The sequence below is a fragment of the Arachis hypogaea genome, chromosome 2 (genome assembly GCF_003086295.3).
Source record: "Arachis hypogaea cultivar Tifrunner chromosome 2, arahy.Tifrunner.gnm2.J5K5, whole genome shotgun sequence".
In the NCBI taxonomy this organism is placed as follows: Eukaryota; Viridiplantae; Streptophyta; class Magnoliopsida; order Fabales; family Fabaceae; genus Arachis; species Arachis hypogaea.
This window is the reverse complement of record NC_092037.1, coordinates 103,128,167-103,147,745: the sequence shown is the minus strand read 5'-3', so window position 1 is coordinate 103,147,745 and position 19,579 is coordinate 103,128,167. Positions and strand designations below refer to the sequence as shown.

Here is a 19,579-nt window from a genome sequence, read left to right as displayed (position 1 = left end):
TTTATTTTTTTGACCATATTCTGCATTTATTTCATCAAAACTTAATGAATACAAAATAAAATAATTTTAGATTGATTTAAATATATTTTCATTATTTTTTAAATATTTGTGTTTTTTAAAATTATGCAATTTATGATAAATAACTGCCTATTATAATAACTAACGAGTATTAAAATGCTAAAATAAAATAGTAATCACAGATTTATCTTCTCTATTTCATAAAAAAAAGAAAAAAAGAAAAAAAAGAAAATTGTACTAGCAATTACTATAAACTTTGGAGTTTGGAGCTTATTCTTTTTTCTTTTTGTTTGTGTCATGACTTTGGAGTTTATTCCAGTAAAGTTTATTTTTTGGTATTTTTTTTTCTACTTTTTCACGGTATCCCTCAACTCGGCAGGTTAAGGACTAATCTATCATGGTACTGAGCTCCATTTAAGGATTTGTCACTTGGCCAATGGGTTACTGCATGCACAAGGTGGGATTCAAACCCCCGACACTTGCTTAAACGGACTTGTGAGCTAATCACTATACCAACCCAACTTGGTTATTTTTTGGTATTTTTATTCAAGTGAAGTTATTTGCAAATTCATTTGTGAAACCCAACAACAGTTTTTGGTTGTAAACCCAACATTTTCAACAGAACTTTGACCTTTCTTAGGGCTAGGTTCAAATATGACGTGAACGAGGTTTAATAGGGAAGGCCCAAATGTATATGACTTTCTATTTGGGGCTTTTGGACTGTCAAATTGTATTTGCTAGCCTTGCTAATGCCTCCTTTTGATTTATGACCCAAAAAAATCTAAATGGACTAAAAAACATATCGATGATTTTGACATTTAATTCGTTAAAGGACACCAAGTTAATGTCCAAAGAAAAAAAAAACTATGAGCTGAGCAAGTTAGACAACATTGGGTAGAAACCTTTTTAATAACGTTCCTTGAAGGGTGAATGATTACACTTTGATTTAAGCTTGCGGAACACATGGATCTAAGAAATACTTATAAGCAAATTAAAGAGATTTAGAAAATATTTGGTGATGATTTATTTATTGACATGGAGGAAAGGTGAATTAGGTGGCATTGCGGTTGATGTAGCGACAATCCTTCCTGATTTCACCTTGATCTCCAGTGAGAGGATTATTTTGTGAGAGCAAGAGAATAGCCCTTGAGAACTGTTGGTTGAAATAATCGTTGTCATCGGCCATCTTTTTGACGTAAGGGGAAGTTCTGGGATCAGTAGCAAGTTCCTCGTCAACTGTGAGGAGGCCCTTGTGTTTAAGGATGTTTTTGTAATAGTTGTTGTCCACTATCATAGGAGTTACGAGGTCGTTCCTGGAGTATTGCACATCCTTTGGGTTTGGATTGGGATCTGGGCATCGACGTTTCAGGTACTGTGCGTGTTCTGGCTCCAATGTTTCGTCCACTTGAGGGTATAGCCTCTGCACTATATTGGTGCAGTGTACTCTTCCCACTGAGTGCGCTCCTGATGAATCATTATTTAATTATTGTTAGGCATGGTTCCATATATATAGGATAAGGATAAAATATACCTAAGAGGGCGACTGTGGCTTCAAGGTCAACGCCAATTTGTTGAAAACGAGAGAGCACTAAAGACATGGAATCATTGTGGTTGGGAATGGAGGATTCCACCTCCGTGGCGTAGCTCTGTTGGCTATCCCTTCTTCCAGTCTTCATTTCAATTGTTGGGCCTCCCAGCAGCACGATGCCGTCTCTGGCAGAAAGGGCAATGATGTCAGCACATGAAACAGTCATGGGGCATTCTTTCTCCACCGCGTCTTTTATGCTCTTCACGTACTTGAAGTTCCTCATCCCAAAGCTTCTCGACGACGCCTGCTCCGACACCACCTCCTCCACCGTCTCTAACAGTAACGACGCATCACATGACTTCACCATGCAATCGTGGAACAGATTTCTCAGCCATGAAACCGCCGTGTTGCCGTGCTTCTTATATAGCTCCGTCACTTGTTCCTTTATTATGTCTTCCGCTCTTGGGCACCTACTCGAATAATAATTCACCTCAAGTTGGCTTTTCCCTGCGTATATATATATATATATTATTCATCCATGCAACAAGTATAGTTACATACAATATCTTGTCTTAACACTTTTTATCATATTAATTAATATTTTATTTTTATACTATTAAAATTTAATCGTTAATATACCATTATTCTTAGAAATACATAGAATTCATCAACGTAACAAATAAAATAATTAACTACATAATGAACTATACCCAAATTAAAGTGCAAGAGAAGCAATAGAAGGAGGAAACACATATAAGAAGTGGGTTTGCATGTGGTGGTCGCCATATATATGTGTATCTAAGTAAGCTAAGGATGATGAGTTGATGCAATGTGTTTATTATGGGAAGAGGTCTCAAGGGTTTATACTTTATATAGAAGAGGATGAGCAGTGTAGTATACTTTCTACGCTTGATGAATAATTAAGGATTTAGTAATTTATGAGGAAGAAGTGGAAGTGAAGCCTGCATGCTGCCACTACGCAACTTTCTTTGACCTTTCGGGCCACGCCTTCTGGCCCGCTCACACGCCACACCTGCTTAATAATGCTTATTATATTTATATATACATTTACAGGATTTAATTTGTACATTATTATATGTATCGGATGTAGCATACATGCATGTCGTGCAAATTAACTTATTATATTTATAACATGCATACTCAGTTCTCACATATTTACAATGAGAAAATATGAGGAGTCAATAGAATATTTATACAATATATAATAAAAATTTATGGAGTATTAGAGATATAATTATTAGTGTTACATTTTTTCATCAGTTGAAACTTTTCGGATGAGTGGTATCATGACATGGTATTAGAGCGCTAGATTCAAAAGGTTAAGAGTTCGATTTTGGTGACCCTAAAATCAGTTTAAACTTTTGAAAAGATGTTTATTATCCCTCGAATAGTTATTCTAAATAGTATAAGAGATGTTTATTTTGTAACTCAATAACGTATTATACACATTGTATAAATAGTCTATTATCTCCTTAGCGAAATACATTTACAATATAAGCCAACCATGTCAAAATTAAAATTTGATTCGGGTAGACCCAATTCCACTGCTAACGGCCATCATCATATAATACTTGCCAACACATACACACACATGTATGTAGATATAAAATAGATAAATGCCAACTAATTAATTTTGTTTAACGATGACATCAATTAGTTGGCAAGGAAACGAGGAATCATTGATATCCAAAACAAACATAAATTAAAGAGGAGTATTACAGATTAGCAAATTCTGTCAATTAGTTATTATTAATTTGTATTTTTAATAGTGTAAGATTATATTTAATAATATTAAATTATTCATTTTTTATTAGTTAATTAAGTATTGATCAAATTTTAATAAAAATATTAATTTTTTAGATTTTCTCTAATTTAAACACCACATTTTTTTAATTTAAAATATAGTAATTCATATTTAAATATAGTAGTACTTTATTGAGGGAATAATGCTAAAAAAAATACAGGTTAGCTTGTATTCGAAATTATTGAATTTGAGATTATTTGGAAATTAATCATCATAATTGAAATACATTTTAATATATGTTTTCTTCCTCAATAAAAATGGTTTTTATTCTTTGAATAACTTAAAGAATAATTAAATTATTTGTTTTCTTTTAAATAAGTATGCTTTCTTATTTTAAAGATTATGTGATTTTTTTTTTGTTTGACTTTTTTTTTTGTTTTTATTTTTGTTAATAGAGTAGAATTGTCATGGCCCGAATCCAGCCATGACTGGCGCTCAAGGGACAAGTCCCTCAGCAAGCCAAACGACCAAATTTTTCAGAAAAACGGACAGAACCTCCTCTGTTTCTAGGACCTTACCAACATAAGTATTAACTCCCTATATCAAAAATAAACATCCATTTCCAAAGACAACAACATATTCCAACCATATCCACAACCAAATATATCCAAAATACGCATCATATATATATATATATATATATATATATATATATATATATATATATATATATCAAGTTGATAGCTAGAGTACATAGTTAAAACCATAAGTCTTACATAACCAAATCGTAATCACTACCTAAACAGTTCAAGATTCAAAATAACATAACCCACACGAGGATCCTGCCTGTGACATATGGAGCATTGACATAATCTAAATTTTGAGCAAAGGTTCCATTACATAATTACTTAGCCCTTGGAAAGAAGAAGGGCTCACCAAAATGACTAAGATCTACTGAGGGGCAGGTGGAATGGAACCTGGAATGCCTCCTGTATCTGAAAAACATGGGAATATAATAGGGTGAGTTTTGCAACTCAGTGAGTAAACATTACATCTATAACCCACACGAGACAATACAGAGTTTACCTTGAAAATTATATTTCTTTTCGGAGATGAGGAATTCATATTAATTAATTATACAAACATTAGATAAATAGTTAAGCGGATGAACTGAAATGGGAGTTCTCATTCCAGAAGTCAAATCAAATCAAATATTACACACCTAGGGCGGCTCCACCTCTAAGGGTAGCCTTTTCCTCTAGTGTGTCCGTACGGTATAACAGATCCAACGTGTGGCCTACACGTTAGGCTAGCAACGCCCCTGCTAGCTGAGGTCTGAGCCAGATGCATCTAGGTTAACGTCATAACCGCCGTTAACTACGGTTTTCTAGTCAGAGTCTCCCAAACCAATCCAAACCAAATCACTTATAAAAATCTCTAGTGCTTATAACATACTACTAAATTCCATAGCAAATCAATATATATAGGATTGCATACTAAAATTTAATTAAAATTTACATAAGGTCAAATAAGAAAACATTTATACTTTACAAAATATATAAATATCATCTCGTGTGTATTTTTATAAAATTGTAAGTTTCACAAATCAATATTTATTTTCAAAAATTCAGAAATCACAATAATAAAATATTTTCAAACTCCAAAATTAATGATTCAACATAGATATTGATAATAATATATTTAAAAACAATTATAGATATAATATCCACTCACAACTTGATTCAAAAGAACCGGAAGCAACTCTGAGCGCGTCAACGAGCTACCAAATGATGTCCAATAATTCTACAACTCTAGAAATATGACAATAATGATATTTGTGAGCTACTAATATTGTCAATTAACATAATTTTACTCACCTTGATAAAAGTCCCAAATTTTCTAACCCTAATAACCCTAATTCGGATTTATACATACCCATAAATATAGAGATGACAAAAATTGGGAATATGACTAATTATTGAGTCAAAGAGTTACCTTAAAGCCTCAATAATAATTGGAACTCAAGGATTGAATGGTTCCTTCACTCATTAAGTTGAAATCACATGATTTGGAGGTTTTGAGAAAATAAGATTTTGAATAAACAGAGGTAGAGTAGAGAAGAAAAGAAAGCAAGATGATAAAGGTGAGTTTGATGATATAGGGTGGTTGATGCAAGGAGAAGAGATGAGGAATTGTAGTTGAGAAGGGAAGAGAAGAGAGGATTTTTAGTGTTGTTGTTAGGAAGAAATAAAAGAAGAAATGAAAGAAAGAAGGGGAGTGTCGAAGGAGGGGGGCACGGAGAAGAGAAAAGAAATGTTTAAGTGGGGGCATGTGCCCCCCACGTGCTCTCCCCCCCCCCCCCTTTTCTTTTTTTTTTTCTTGTTGGTCACTACATTCTCTCCCCCTTAAGAAATTCGGTCCCCGAATTTCGAATTTATATACGGTGATAAGTGTGATAGTTACCTTTAGACTCAAACAAATACGGATATTTGTCGCGCATAGCGTCCTCCACTTCCCAAGTTGCTTCTTCTACCGAATGATTCTTCCAAACAACTTTCACAGATGCTATCTCTTTAGAACGTAGTTTCTTTACTTGGCGATCAACTATAGCCACTGGTTCCTCTTCAAATGATAAATCCTCCTGTAGCTCTATGGCTTGTGGTGCAAGCACATGAGATGGGTCGGGAAGGTATTTGCGCAACATTGATACATGAAATACTGGATGAATCATAGACAACTCAGGCGGCAATGCCAAGCGGTAAGCAACTGCACCTATTCTGTCCAGTATCTCAAATGGACCAATGTATCGAGGACTAAGCTTGCCTCTTTTCCCAAACCTCATCACTCCCTTCATAGGCGACACTCTCAGAAATACCTGATCACCCACTGAAAACTCTAAGTTACGCCTTCTGTTATCAACATAAGCCTTCTGCCTACTCTGAGCTGCTAATAAACGTTCTCTTATTATGCGAACCTTCTCAACCGCATCATGTACCAAATTTGGCCCTAAAAGCTTAACCTCACCAACCTCAAACCACCCAATAGGTGACCTGCATCTTCTCCCATAAAGAGCCTCAAATGGTGCCATTTGAATGCTGGCTTGATAACTATTATTATAAGAGAACTCGATCAAAGGTAGATAGCAGTCCCAATTCCCACCAAAATCTAGAACACAACACCTTAACATGTCTTCCAATATCTGGATCGTCCTCTCTGATTGCCCATCGGCTTGAGGGTGAAAAGCTGTGCTAAGATCTAGACGAGTTCCTAACGCTTTTTGAAAAGATTTCCAAAAATGAGAGGTGAACTGGGGCCCGCGATCTGAAATAATGGACACTGGAATTCCATGTAGCTTAACTATCTCATCAACATAAAGTTGAGTATACCGAGCTGCACTGAAAGTTGTTTTCACCGGAAGAAAGTGAGCTGACTTCGTCATTCTATCCACAATTACCCAAATTGAATCAAAACCTTTAAAACTACGAGGTAAGCCTGTTACAAAATCCATTGTAATCCTTTCCCACTTCCATTCAGGTATCTCAATCTGTTGTAATAACCCAGCAGGTCTTTGATGTTCAGCTTTAACTTGTTGGCAAGTTAAGCAATGAGAAACAAAAACTCCTATGTCTTTCTTCATGCCTTCCCACCAAAACAATTGTTTCAAATCTTGATACATCTTATTGGAGCCTGGATGAACGGTATACTTAGAATTGTGAGCCTCCTCCAAAATAGCTTTCTTCAAGTCGGGGTTATCTGGCACACATAAGCGTTGACCACAACGCAAAACATCTTGATCAAGAGAAAAGTCTAAGTTCCTCCCATTGCGAACATCTTCCATAAGCTTTCTTAGTTTCGGATCATCACTTTGTGCAACCTTGATCTGTTCTATCAGGGAAGATTGGGTTCGAACATGTGCTAAGAAAACTCCTGATTCTCCAAGATCAAATTGAATTCCACTGGCCTTCAATTGATGGACTTCTTCAACAATTGATCTCCTTCCAAGAGTGATATGGGCCAAGCTACCCATAGATTTCCTACTGAGGGCATCTGCTACAACATTTGCCTTTCCAGGATGATACAAAATGGTACAATCATAATCTTTTAGCAACTCCATCCATCTCCGTTGCCTTAAATTTAAATCCTTTTGTTGGAATATATACTTCAAACTCTTGTGATCCGTATAGATCTCACAGGTCTCACCATAAAGGTAATGTCTCCAAATCTTTAAAGCAAAGACGACCGCTGCCATCTCCAGGTCATGAGTTGGATAATTCTGCTCATGCTTCTTGAGTTGTCGCGAGGCATAGGCAATAACGCGGCCATGCTGCATTAATACACAACCAAGTCCTATCCGAGATGCATCACAAAAGACTGAGAATCCCCCAGACCCAGAAGGTAAAACAAGAACTGGTGCTGAGGTTAGACAAGCCTTAAGTGTCTGAAAACTTTCCTCACAAGCTTCTGACCATTGAAACTTCACATTCTTCTGAGTTAACTTGGTTAATGGTGCCGAAATTCTCGAAAAGTCCTTGATGAATCGCCGATAGTAACCGGCCAACCCTAGGAAGCTGCGAATTTCTGTCACTGTAGTTGGCCTTGGCCACTTCTGAACGGCTTCAACCTTCTTTGGATCCACCATGATTCCATCTTTTGATACCACATGCCCCAAGAATGTCACTTGATCAAGCCAAAACTCACATTTAGAAAACTTAGCATAGAGCTTGTGATCCCTTAAGGTTTGTAACACAATCCTCAAATGATACTCATGCTCCGTAGCACTTTTCGAATACACCAAGATATCATCGATGAAGACGATAACAAAGCGATCTAAGAAAGGTTTGAAGACTCGATTCATTAAGTCCATGAAAGCTGCAGGCGCATTCGTCAGGCCAAAGGACATTACTAAGAACTCATAATGCCCATAGCGAGTACGAAAAGCAGTTTTCGGAATGTCTTCCTCTTTTATCTTCAATTGATGGTACCCTGAACGCAAGTCGATTTTTGAGAAACAGGTAGCTCCTTGAAGTTGATCAAACAAATCATCGATTCTTGGCAATGGATACTTGTTGCGAACAGTTATCTTATTGAGCTGACGATAATCCACACATAGTCGCATCGTCCCATCCTTCTTCTTTACGAATAGAACAGGAGCTCCCCACGGAGAAGTGCTAGGACGAATGAATCCTTTCTCTAGCATATCTTCCAATTGAACTTTTAATTCTCGTAACTCAGTTGGAGCCATACGATAGGGAGGAATGGACACAGGTTGGACTCCCGGAGTCAATTCTATGGAAAACTCAACTTCACGATCAGGCGGCATCCCCGGTAGCTCATCAGGGAACACGTCAGGGTATTCTCTAACAATCGGAACATGATCAAGACTAGGCACTTCGGCATCAACATCTCTAACAACTGCCAGAAATCCTTGGTTTCCCTTATCCATCAATTGCATAGCACTCATAGATGAGATGATGCTAGCTAAAGTGGGACAGTCATCACCCTTAAAAACAAAAGGTGAGATACCCGGTATGTCAAACTTTACAGTTTTGGAGTAACAGCCCACATCAGCATGACAAGCTACTAACCAATCCATGCCTAAGATGACATCAATATCTTCCATTGGTTCTAAAAGGATCAAATCAGCTAAGGTTTCAACGGTATTAATTCTAACAACACAAGACCGAAATACGACTCGAACCATCGTGGAGACTCCAAGCGGAGTGCCAACATGAAATGGGTGGGATAATAGTTCAGGTTGTTTATCGAAACGAGATGCAAGATGTGGAGATACATATGAATAATGAGAACCCGTATCAAATAACACTCGAGCATCTAAAGAACAAACTTGTAAAGTACCTGCCACCACAGCATGAGAAGCTTGAGCATCTTGACGTGTTAAGGCATACACACGTGCCTGACCTCTTCCTCTTTGGCTCCCTCCTCTGTTATAAGTCTGACCCCTGCCACCTGCTCCTCTGCCACTAGGACCAGAAGAATTTCCAATAGACATAGCTGAAGATGATGGCATTGGTGTTGTAGGACGTGCAATGCCTGGAGCAAAGCCTCCTCTAGCATTTGGACAATCTCTCCTAAGATGACCATATTGACCACAACCAAAACATGCTCCAGTAGTCTTGAAACATATACCAGAATGGTAACTCCCACACTGATGGCAGTAAGGCTGAGCTGGTCTTGTCTGATTTGAACCCTGTGCACTAGATTGAGAGGTGCTCTTAACAAAAGGTCTGGGATTCGAAACACTCATGGAAGCAGATCCAAAAGAAGCAACCCCACCAAAAGATGCTTGAGGACGAGCTCGATACCCCGAATAACCTTGCTGATTAGTTTGACCATGATGAGACTGAAATCCTCCTAAACTAGATCCACCAGAAAATTGTCCCTTCATCTTGGGCTTCTTTCCAACATCCTTAAAAGCATTTCTCTCCGCTATCCCAGTTTCAATTCCATAGGCAGAGTTTAGGACATCCTTAAAAGACATGCGTCCGACTTCAGGCATAAGAGTAGTGAACATAGGTTCTGCCAATCCACGAACGAAACGACGAACTTTCATCTCTTCTGAATTCACCAAGTACGGAGCACTCTTAGAAAGTCTAGTAAACTCCTTAGCATACTCAGTCACTGTCATATTCTCTTGCCTTAATCTTTCAAAGGCAATTGCATCTTCTGCTTGCTTGTTAGCTGGATAGAATCGAGCAAGAAACTCTTCAGTAAACTCTTCCCAAGAAGGAGGAGGAAGTCCAGCTGCTTCTTTGCTCTCAAGAAGAGACTCATACCAATACCTTGCTGAACCACGCAAGTTGTAGGATACTAATTCAACAGCCCATTCCTTGGTGCACTTGAGAGCTCGAATAGCTTTCTTTGCATCCTCCAGATATTGTTGTGGATCTTCATCCAATGAATCTCCATTGAAAGTGGACGAATTCAACTTCAAATACTTTTCAATTGGCGGCTCTTGATCCCCAAACAATTGATGAACTCTATGAGGCTGAGGATTTGGCATACTAGGAATTCCTGCTCCGTCCCTATTTTGATTTGTTAGGACCTGTAATACCGCATTAAGGGTTTGATTCATTCCCCTTAATTCAGCCGCTAAGTCCAGTTGAGCCTCTCTTACTACAGGGTTCTCTCCTTCGCGCCTATCAGCTATCCTTTGGCTCCTTGGCCTTTGTCGAAGCGCTCCAAGTGGCGGAGAAACTGCCCTATTGGATTCAGCAGTATCAGGAGCACCAACAGTTCCACCCCGTCTTTTCTTAGGTGGCATCTTCCACCTATCGAGTAAGTAGAGCGATTGAATCACCAACGACATATATATATGGAGTTCGAAGACAATAGGACAGACAGAAAGAATTATGAGACCAAAAGATTGAGGACAACTTCCTATAGGCCTCTAGTAACATCACACTTTATGAAAATGGGCCGGCTTCCATTTGCACAATTGTGATCTTACTAAAGGACACTTGCTCCATATTACACAGGAAAACCTAAAGCTCTGATACCACTTTGTCATGGCCCGAATCCAGCCATGACTGGCGCTCAAGGGACAAGTCCCTCAGCAAGCCAAACGACCAAATTTTTCAGAAAAACGGACAGAACCTCCTCTGTTTCTAGGACCTTACCAACATAAGTATTAACTCCCTATATCAAAAATAAACATCCATTTCCAAAGACAACAACATATTCCAACCATATCCACAACCAAATATATCCAAAATACGCATCATATATATATATATATATATATATATTATATATATATATATATATATATCAAGTTGATAGCTAGAGTACATAGTTAAAACCATAAGTCTTACATAACCAAATCGTAATCACTACCTAAACAGTTCAAGATTCAAAATAACATAACCCACACGAGGATCCTGCCTGTGACATATGGAGCATTGACATAATCTAAATTTTGAGCAAAGGTTCCATTACATAATTACTTAGCCCTTGGAAAGAAGAAGGGCTCACCAAAATGACTAAGATCTACTGAGGGGCAGGTGGAATGGAACCTGGAATGCCTCCTGTATCTGAAAAACATGGGAATATAATAGGGTGAGTTTTGCAATTCAGTGAGTAAACATTACATCTATAACCCACACGAGACAATACAGAGTTTACCTTGAAAATTATATTTCTTTTCGGAGATGAGGAATTCATATTAATTAATTATACAAACATTAGATAAATAGTTAAGCGGATGAACTGAAATGGGAGTTCTCATTCCAGAAGTCAAATCAAATCAAATATTACACACCTAGGGCGGCTCCACCTCTAAGGGTAGCCTTTTCCTCTAGTGTGTCCGTACGGTATAACAGATCCAACGTGTGGCCTACACGTTAGGCTAGCAACGCCCCTGCTAGCTGAGGTCTGAGCCAGATGCATCTAGGTTAACGTCATAACCGCCGTTAACTACGGTTTTCTAGTCAGAGTCTCCCAAACCAATCCAAACCAAATCACTTATAAAAATCTCTAGTGCTTATAACATACTACTAAATTCCATAGCAAATCAATATATATAGGATTGCATACTAAAATTTAATTAAAATTTACATAAGGTCAAATAAGAAAACATTTATACTTTACAAAATATATAAATATCATCTCGTGTGTATTTTTATAAAATTGTAAGTTTCACAAATCAATATTTATTTTCAAAAATTCAGAAATCACAATAATAAAATATTTTCAAACTCCAAAATTAATGATTCAACATAGATATTGATAATAATATATTTAAAAACAATTATAGATATAATATCCACTCACAACTTGATTCAAAAGAACCGGAAGCAACTCTGAGCGCGTCAACGAGCTACCAAATGATGTCCAATAATTCTACAACTCTAGAAATATGACAATAATGATATTTGTGAGCTACTAATATTGTCAATTAACATAATTTTACTCACCTTGATAAAAGTCCCAAATTTTCTAACCCTAATAACCCTAATTCGGATTTATACATACCCATAAATATAGAGATGACAAAAATTTGGAATATGACTAATTATTGAGTCAAAGAGTTACCTTAAAGCCTCAATAATAATTGGAACTCAAGGATTGAATGGTTCCTTCACTCATTAAGTTGAAATCACATGATTTGGAGGTTTTGAGAAAATAAGATTTTGAATAAACAGAGGTAGAGTAGAGAAGAAAAGAAAGCAAGATGATAAAGGTGAGTTTGATGATATAGGGTGGTTGATGCAAGGAGAAGAGATGAGGAATTGTAGTTGAGAAGGGAAGAGAAGAGAGGATTTTTAGTGTTGTTGTTAGGAAGAAATAAAAGAAGAAATGAAAGAAAGAAGGGGAGTGTCGAAGGAGGGGGGCACGAAGAAGAGAAAAGAAATGTTTAAGTGGGGGCATGTGCCCCCCACGTGCTCTCCCCCCCCCTTTTCTTTTTTTTTTTCTTGTCGGTCACTACAAGAATAAGAAGAAACTTGAAAAGGTATAAAATAAAGGAAAAAAAGAATAAGAAAAGAAGAAGAAGAAGAAGATGGTGATGATGATGAAAAAAAGAAGAAGAAACAACAGAAAATGAGGAAGAGGAAGAGGAAGAGTTTTGAAATATGCAAAACTTATCAGCACATATATACCGAAAAATCTTAAATAATACACTCAAATATCTTCGTGTTACACCCAAATATCTTCGTGTTGCACCCAAATTTGTTGCAAATACAAAAAAAATATTTTTTTAAATGTAAAACTTTTACATTACATTCAATTCAAATCATCAACAATGAATCATTATTCACCTACAGAATTATAAACTACTAACAAAAAAATTAACTAGAATCGAACCACACCTCAACCACTTGATTGGATTCAAAATAATAATCAATTTTATTATGGTTCAATTGACAATCTGAATTTAAATTATTCATTATTTTTAATAATGAGATAATAATAATGAGATTACTGGTGACGAAGGAAACAGAGAAAAAGAAAGGAGGAAAAAAATTACAATAAATAAAGAAGAAGAACTTGTAGTAACAATATGAAAAAAAATATGCGCGCGTTAATATAAATGACTTGTATAATAGCTCATATTTAAATATAGTAGTACGTTATTGAGGGGATAATGCTAAAATAAAGTACAGGTTAGCTTGTATTCGAAATTATTGAATTTGAGATGATTCGGAAATTATTCATCATAATTGAAATACATTTTAATATATTTTTTCTTCCTCAATAAAAATGGTTATTATTCCTTGAATAACTTGAAGAATAATTAAATTAGTTGTTTTCTTTTAAATAAGTAAGCTTTCTTATTCTTAGTTAGAATAGACAGAAATGTACATTTATCTAAACTTATAAGCATATAAATCTCAAATTTAATTAAGTATATTGATTTAGCTCTATTAATTTTATTTTTCAAAATTTGTTAAATCTTAAACTATAAGAATAATTTAAAAAGGAATTCTATTAATTAGATCTTCACCAAATAATCTAAGGTAATCACTTCTTTGATATATATGAAAAATATTATTCCTACACCAAATAATATTCTTGAGTTTTTGGAGAATTATTATTAAAAAAATACTAACATTAAAATAGTATTTATTATAAAGAATAAAAATAAACATCTGAAACATATCGTATTAGAATTGAGGTGAGAGATATCTCATATTTTTAAACTTTTCAATAATTCTATCATAAATAGATGTCAAACTAGGTTAATTTTTTTATATGTACATAAATTATCTTTGGAATAATACTTATACGTATGTTGGGAGGGGAGAATATATAATATATAACCAACGAATGAAATACATATTAAAATATAAATTTTATATTAAAAATATATCAAACAAACAACACATATAAATAATAAATATACAGAATAATTCACCAATAAACTAAAAGAGTCAAGACGTTAGGAAACTACTCTAACCTCTCAAATTGGACAACCATTGCATGTCGTCATTCCTCGTTATTATTATTTATGGTATCTCTTAATCTGACAAGTCAAAAATTAATCTATTTTTTATTTGAATTTTATTTATAAATTTGCTGTTGATTAATAGGTGATTGTATGCAATAGACAAGATTTGAATTGTTAACATTACTTACTTAACTGGACTAATGAATTAACCATTAGATTAATCTAAATTTATTATTATTATTATTGTTATTATTATTATTATTATTATTATTAGTGGTGCTAACTATACTCCACATAAACTACACTTACCAGGTACGATACCAACCGCAAGAAGCATAAGGTTGTGGTTAATAATCTAGATAATAAAAGGAAGATCAGGGACCAATTACACATCTGTGCAGAGTTTGTGGCCAATGTGAGACCATCTTTCATTTTTAAGACCCAAAAAAATAGTTAGTGATAATCTTGAAGTTGGCATTATCTTATGGTGCTAGAAACTTTTCAAAAAGTTACTCTAGGTGTTTGTTTGCCCGAAAAACTTGAAAAAGAAAGAAAGTGCTATGTTGCTTATTAAATGTTTGAAAATAATTGATACCGCAATAATGATGAGCTTTAGCTCTCTTCTTCGCCTCATAATACAATTTAAGATTTAATTTGTTAAAGCGTCACGGCCTCGAATCTTAACAACCATCATTTTATCCAAGTTCTAAAACATATACATACGTCAAAGTCTCAACTAATGATTCAATATATAATTCGATGCATCTCAATTAAGTAATAAGATTGTCACGGACTCATCCATGATAGCCTTTCAAAAGAACATTACTCAATTAAATTGAGTATGTTGTTAACCAAATATGGAATTGCTTTACGAAATTGAATTAATCCTTGATCCTTGACTGTCACATTTGGATTTCCTAATGGATCGTAGCATGTTGTCATTAGTGCTTGCTTTTCATGTATCATTATTTTGGTCATGTATGTTGAATTAGAACAAAATAGCAGTAATATGTTTTTAAGGATATGAGAAGAAATAGAAGTAGAAACAAATATAAGAGTGAAAAATATTTTGTGCAAACTAATAGTAGAATAGTTGCATATATATACTGAATTTGATTTATTAAAACACAAAGATGCACATAAATTCAAAACAAATTGGCGTCGCCCGGACTCGAACCGGAGACCTTCAGTGTGTTAGACTGACGTGATAACCAACTACACCACGACACCAGGTGTTAAAGCAGCCAGGTCTTTCTTTCTAAGTCTTGTAAAGTTCTGTTTGTTCCTTCTTTTTTTGGGTTATGATCTCTTGCATAATTAAAAAATGATATGGAATATTCAAATAGTGGCAATAAGAATGGGTCCAATTAGGTACCAATTTTCTTTTTCCAATTTGTTAATAGTGTCATCCGTGCAATAATCTAGGAATAAAAAAACAAATGCAAGAGTGATTGTAGCCCAAGTCCAATCGATGGCGAGTTTAATTTGTTTATGAATATTGTCCAAATAATAATGATGTTCAATTCACTCTAGAGCAGAATTATACATGTGCAAATTATTTATAAACATTTACTCATTTACATAGGTGTATGTTCATCTAAACTGCTACTGTGTTATTTATTCACTAAGGTGTTAACTGATGATCAAAGTTGTTGTATAGGCTTTTGCTAACATACATGCATGATTCTCATCAATATTATGAACTTGGCTAGCAGGGGCAATTAATCGATCCACAGACTCACAAATACAATGCACTACTCTCTTCTGATCTGTTCATATATATGTAGTCGGCCTAGCTAGACATTACGCAACATTAATATATAAATCACTATAAAGGTTTGAAATGAATGGAAATATATCCTTTCAATGTCATATACTTTGTTTGTTCTAGTTATTGCTTGCTTGTCACCTTCTTAAAAGATGGGCATAGGGGAAGAATGTTTAGAGATGCTTGTATTTGGTAGTATTATTGGTATGATGTGATACCAATACCATGGTCCTCTTGCACAAAAATCCACGAAAAGGGAACATGCATAGATCCAATCCAACGAGACATAATAAGACCAACTTGATTCTGTTATTATTTGGTTTCTTCTTCTTGGAATTAATCAAACTCATAATCAATTTTCTTTATCCCCCTCGTTGCATGGGACAGCTGCTTTGATATCTACTGTGCGTTACAACTACACATGCCTCTCTCTATATTTCAATTTTTCAATGAGTGAAACCATCAATCCATGCATCAATTGAAAATTTGAAGCTAGCCCCACCTCCTCTCACAGTCTTACATATCTTTTTATTAATGTTCATATCTATAAAGTCAAGTGTCATAGAATGAGATCTTGAATTTATGGGAAAAAGAAGAAAAAGACTCTGCAAACTGTTGTTATAGTTTTTCGTGTGTGTATCTATGTGTTATTGTTTAATGGGAATTAAAAGAACATTCAATTCAATTCAAATGCAGCCTTTAATTTCTTTAAATTAGAAGCAATTAATTAATTTTGAGTAGTTTCTAATTTAAAATTTGAATTAAATCATGATTCCGTTAGTTATGGCAAGTAATTAATTTTGAGTAGTTATGGTAATTAATTAATTTTGAGTAGTTTTCATTTAAAATTTAAATCAAATCAAAATTTTCGTCAGAATCAAATTAGGATTATTTCTCTCTCTCAATATGGTGTAAACTCTTCTCTCATTCTCTCCTTAAAGCAAAAGTCGGTACAGTGCCGCTATGGTTACCAGTCGCCGTCGGACATCGTGCCGACACTCTTCCGACTAGCACCGTCGTCCGCACAGGCCACCGTACGTAGGGAGGACGCGCATATTGTGTGAGTCGACCTCGCAGCACCGCAGCAACCCGGATATCTAGCGCCTCCATTGCAGCCGGTTTGTGCATTCTTCCTGTCGCCGGATGTTCACTTTCTCTGTGAACTTGGATGGTTATTCTTGGGTGCTTAGTTGTAGACGATGATTGCTTGTTATGATTTATACACATTCACATTGGATGTTCGTTTTTGTATGATTTTGGATGTTCACTTTCTCAGTTTTCATGGATGTTTATTCTTCGAGTAATTCAACAAGACCCATACAGCAGCGCTTGGATGATGCGAGCGCGGGGTTCGGGGCTGCAACTCATGTTGGCGACGCTGACAGTTGCAGGTCACGGATGTTCGGCCACGTGAGGAGTGATGGAGGTTCTTCCGGTGAGGGTGTTGGCGCGAGAAGGCGGAGCACGACAGTTCTGGTCGGCAGGAACGGAGGCTACACGTCGCGCAGAAATAGAACGGTAGAACGCAGATTGCTGCGCACACAGCGGGACGGCGGAGAAATGGTGGTTTTCTGCGGAACAAACAATGGAATTTTTTGGAGGGTAGGTAATAGTGGGTGATGAAAGGTTAATGTGAAAGAATTTGGAGTAAATTTGGGGTAGATATTACAAAAGGTAACTAGAAATTAGGGATAGATAATGATATTTAATTTACATTATTAATACATATTGGGCCAAATAAATAGTTCATTGTCTTTTTAGCGAGACTCTTAAATTAATTATTTGAGACGAGACACAAAATTTATCTCTGGTATATATATACGATGAATGGATATTTTTTAATAATAATGAATGCTCGCTATAGGCCAGGTTTTAAAATAGTACTAGCTTAGTAATACTTATTACTATCTATATGTATATGTATGAGCACCAAATGCCTAAGCTACTTGATTATATCACACAATTATACCTGTTTGTTGTTGTGTAGAAGCATACCATTGAATGACTTGGAATATTGAAAATGAAGTCCTTTCATGTGCGTGTATATGGACCAAGCCAATAAGTACACGTTCGTTTAAATGTGCTTAATAATTGCGCGTTGTTGATATAATTAGTGTATAGTTGGAGTCAAATATTTGATTCTTATTAGTTTTAATTTCTAGCTAGTTTTTATATGAATGAATTGATGTAGTATTACTTATATATTAATTAAATTGTTTTTAATTAAAGGCTACTATAGGCTATTATATGTTATATACTCATCATCAATATAATCGGTTTCGCATAATAGAAAAATGATTGGTGATCTAAAAGGAGATCTAGATGCTAAAAGCATCAAATGAAACTATACGCACGTGGCTGTGGATGTGGCATGAACAGTGGAAACTCAGGTACAGTTGACTTCACGTGAAGTTGATATCTGAGAGTTGTTAGATGATTTGACTGATTTGACTAAATTTTCATTTAACAGTTTTTTTTCAGATATCAACCTCACATGAAGTCAACTTCACCTGAATTTTCACCGGCATGAATATATATTATCATATCCTTCTTTTGTTCAAGTGACTTGCCATAGGTAAAATAATAATAATAATAATAAAAAACAGAAAAAAATGTGTATATTAAATTATAATTTAAATGACATAATTTTACTTCTTCATTTAGAGATTTTAAATTTGAATTTCACTCCTAACTTTAAAAAATAAAAAATAAAGCAATAACTAACACACAATAATGAGACAAATTAGGAGTGCCCAGTGGCTGTGGGTCCATGACACAACGCAAACTGAGGATTGAGGAATGTATGTGTGGTTTTTCATTTTTATATTTTTATTTTTGGGTGAGGGAGACTACATACAGTAGCAGGTACAAACTCCTTTTAGTTTGTTCTTCTGTTCTTGCTCATATATCTTTATCAATTTAGACATCCAAGCAGCACAATCTTCTTATCAAATTCGCCCCATCCAATCATCAAATTTGTCTACACGTATTTGTTTATTCCATCCTATAATTAAACTAAGCCTATTATTTCTTCTTTACAATATGCATAGTATGATCTAACTCAAATATAATTATTTGATCACAATTTTATATATGAACATAGAGTCTACATATATATATGGGAAACGAAATTGATTCAACGGAAAGCTATACTGCATCAAATGAAACAATAAATTCGTTTATTAATATCTCTCTCTCAAGATTCGTAGAGGTTTCTGATAATATATATATATTTGCAAAGGGAACAGGTGTGACCGTGTGAGGACAGTAAATCAATGGGGATGGGGTCGGTTTCTGAAGATTCTGCATAATACAGTAGTGTTTCTATATATGTTTGGTTCTGGAATAAATGTCGAATAATTAAACTCACAAATTTCAGAATGCACGAGATCATGTATTTGTGTTTGTTTGGACTTTGGAGATTTACCCAGTTTCGCCCCCCTAGAAATTTGGACCTGAATCATGAAGCTTTATAATTAATAATAAAAATAATAATAATGAGAAATGTTAGAGACCAGCAGAATTTGTGATGTATAGCCATCAATTAGCCATCATCAATATTTTTAATGGTGTGAGATGATATTTAATAGTGTA

At 35.1% G+C, this 19,579-nt stretch overlaps 1 protein-coding gene, 2 long non-coding RNA genes and 1 other non-coding gene across 4 annotated transcripts; all 4 read right to left on the bottom strand.

Moving 5' to 3' along the window:
• Positions 1 to 908: 908 nt before the first annotated feature.
• On the bottom strand, positions 909 to 2,576 carry LOC112761111 (peroxidase 21-like). Its single transcript, XM_025808161.2, has 3 exons — positions 2,257 to 2,576; positions 1,550 to 2,053; positions 909 to 1,482 (listed from the first exon to the last, which is right to left on the bottom strand). The coding sequence occupies exons 1-3, from the start codon at positions 2,330 to 2,332 to the stop codon at positions 1,070 to 1,072; spliced, it is 993 nt and encodes a 330-aa protein (XP_025663946.1). The 5' UTR covers positions 2,333 to 2,576; the 3' UTR covers positions 909 to 1,069.
• Positions 2,577 to 4,065: 1,489 nt separating this feature from the next.
• LOC140177967 (uncharacterized) lies at positions 4,066 to 5,137 on the bottom strand. The gene is made up of 2 exons (XR_011869766.1): positions 5,046 to 5,137; positions 4,066 to 4,306 (listed from the first exon to the last, which is right to left on the bottom strand). It is a non-coding gene; the product is annotated as an uncharacterized lncRNA (long non-coding RNA).
• A 5,835-nt stretch (positions 5,138 to 10,972) lies between these two features.
• Positions 10,973 to 13,115, bottom strand: LOC140177966 (uncharacterized). The gene is made up of 3 exons (XR_011869751.1): positions 12,363 to 13,115; positions 12,102 to 12,178; positions 10,973 to 11,362 (listed from the first exon to the last, which is right to left on the bottom strand). It is a non-coding gene; the product is annotated as an uncharacterized lncRNA (long non-coding RNA).
• Positions 13,116 to 15,373: 2,258 nt separating this feature from the next.
• Positions 15,374 to 15,447, bottom strand: TRNAV-AAC (transfer RNA valine (anticodon AAC)). The gene has a single exon. It is a non-coding gene; the product is annotated as a tRNA-Val (tRNA).
• Positions 15,448 to 19,579: the final 4,132 nt, after the last annotated feature.

Bases quoted from the DNA above. Each gene is read 5' to 3' on its own strand.
- LOC112761111 (XM_025808161.2), bottom strand. From the start codon at position 2,332: ATGGCGACCACCACATGCAAACCCACTTCTTATATGTGTTTCCTCCTT. The intron at 2,054-2,256 runs GTATAGTTCATT...ATATATACGCAG, and splicing joins TCTCTTGCACTTTAATTTGG to GGAAAAGCCAACTTGAGGTG. The intron at 1,483-1,549 runs GTATATTTTATC...ATGATTCATCAG, and splicing joins AGCCACAGTCGCCCTCTTAG to GAGCGCACTCAGTGGGAAGA.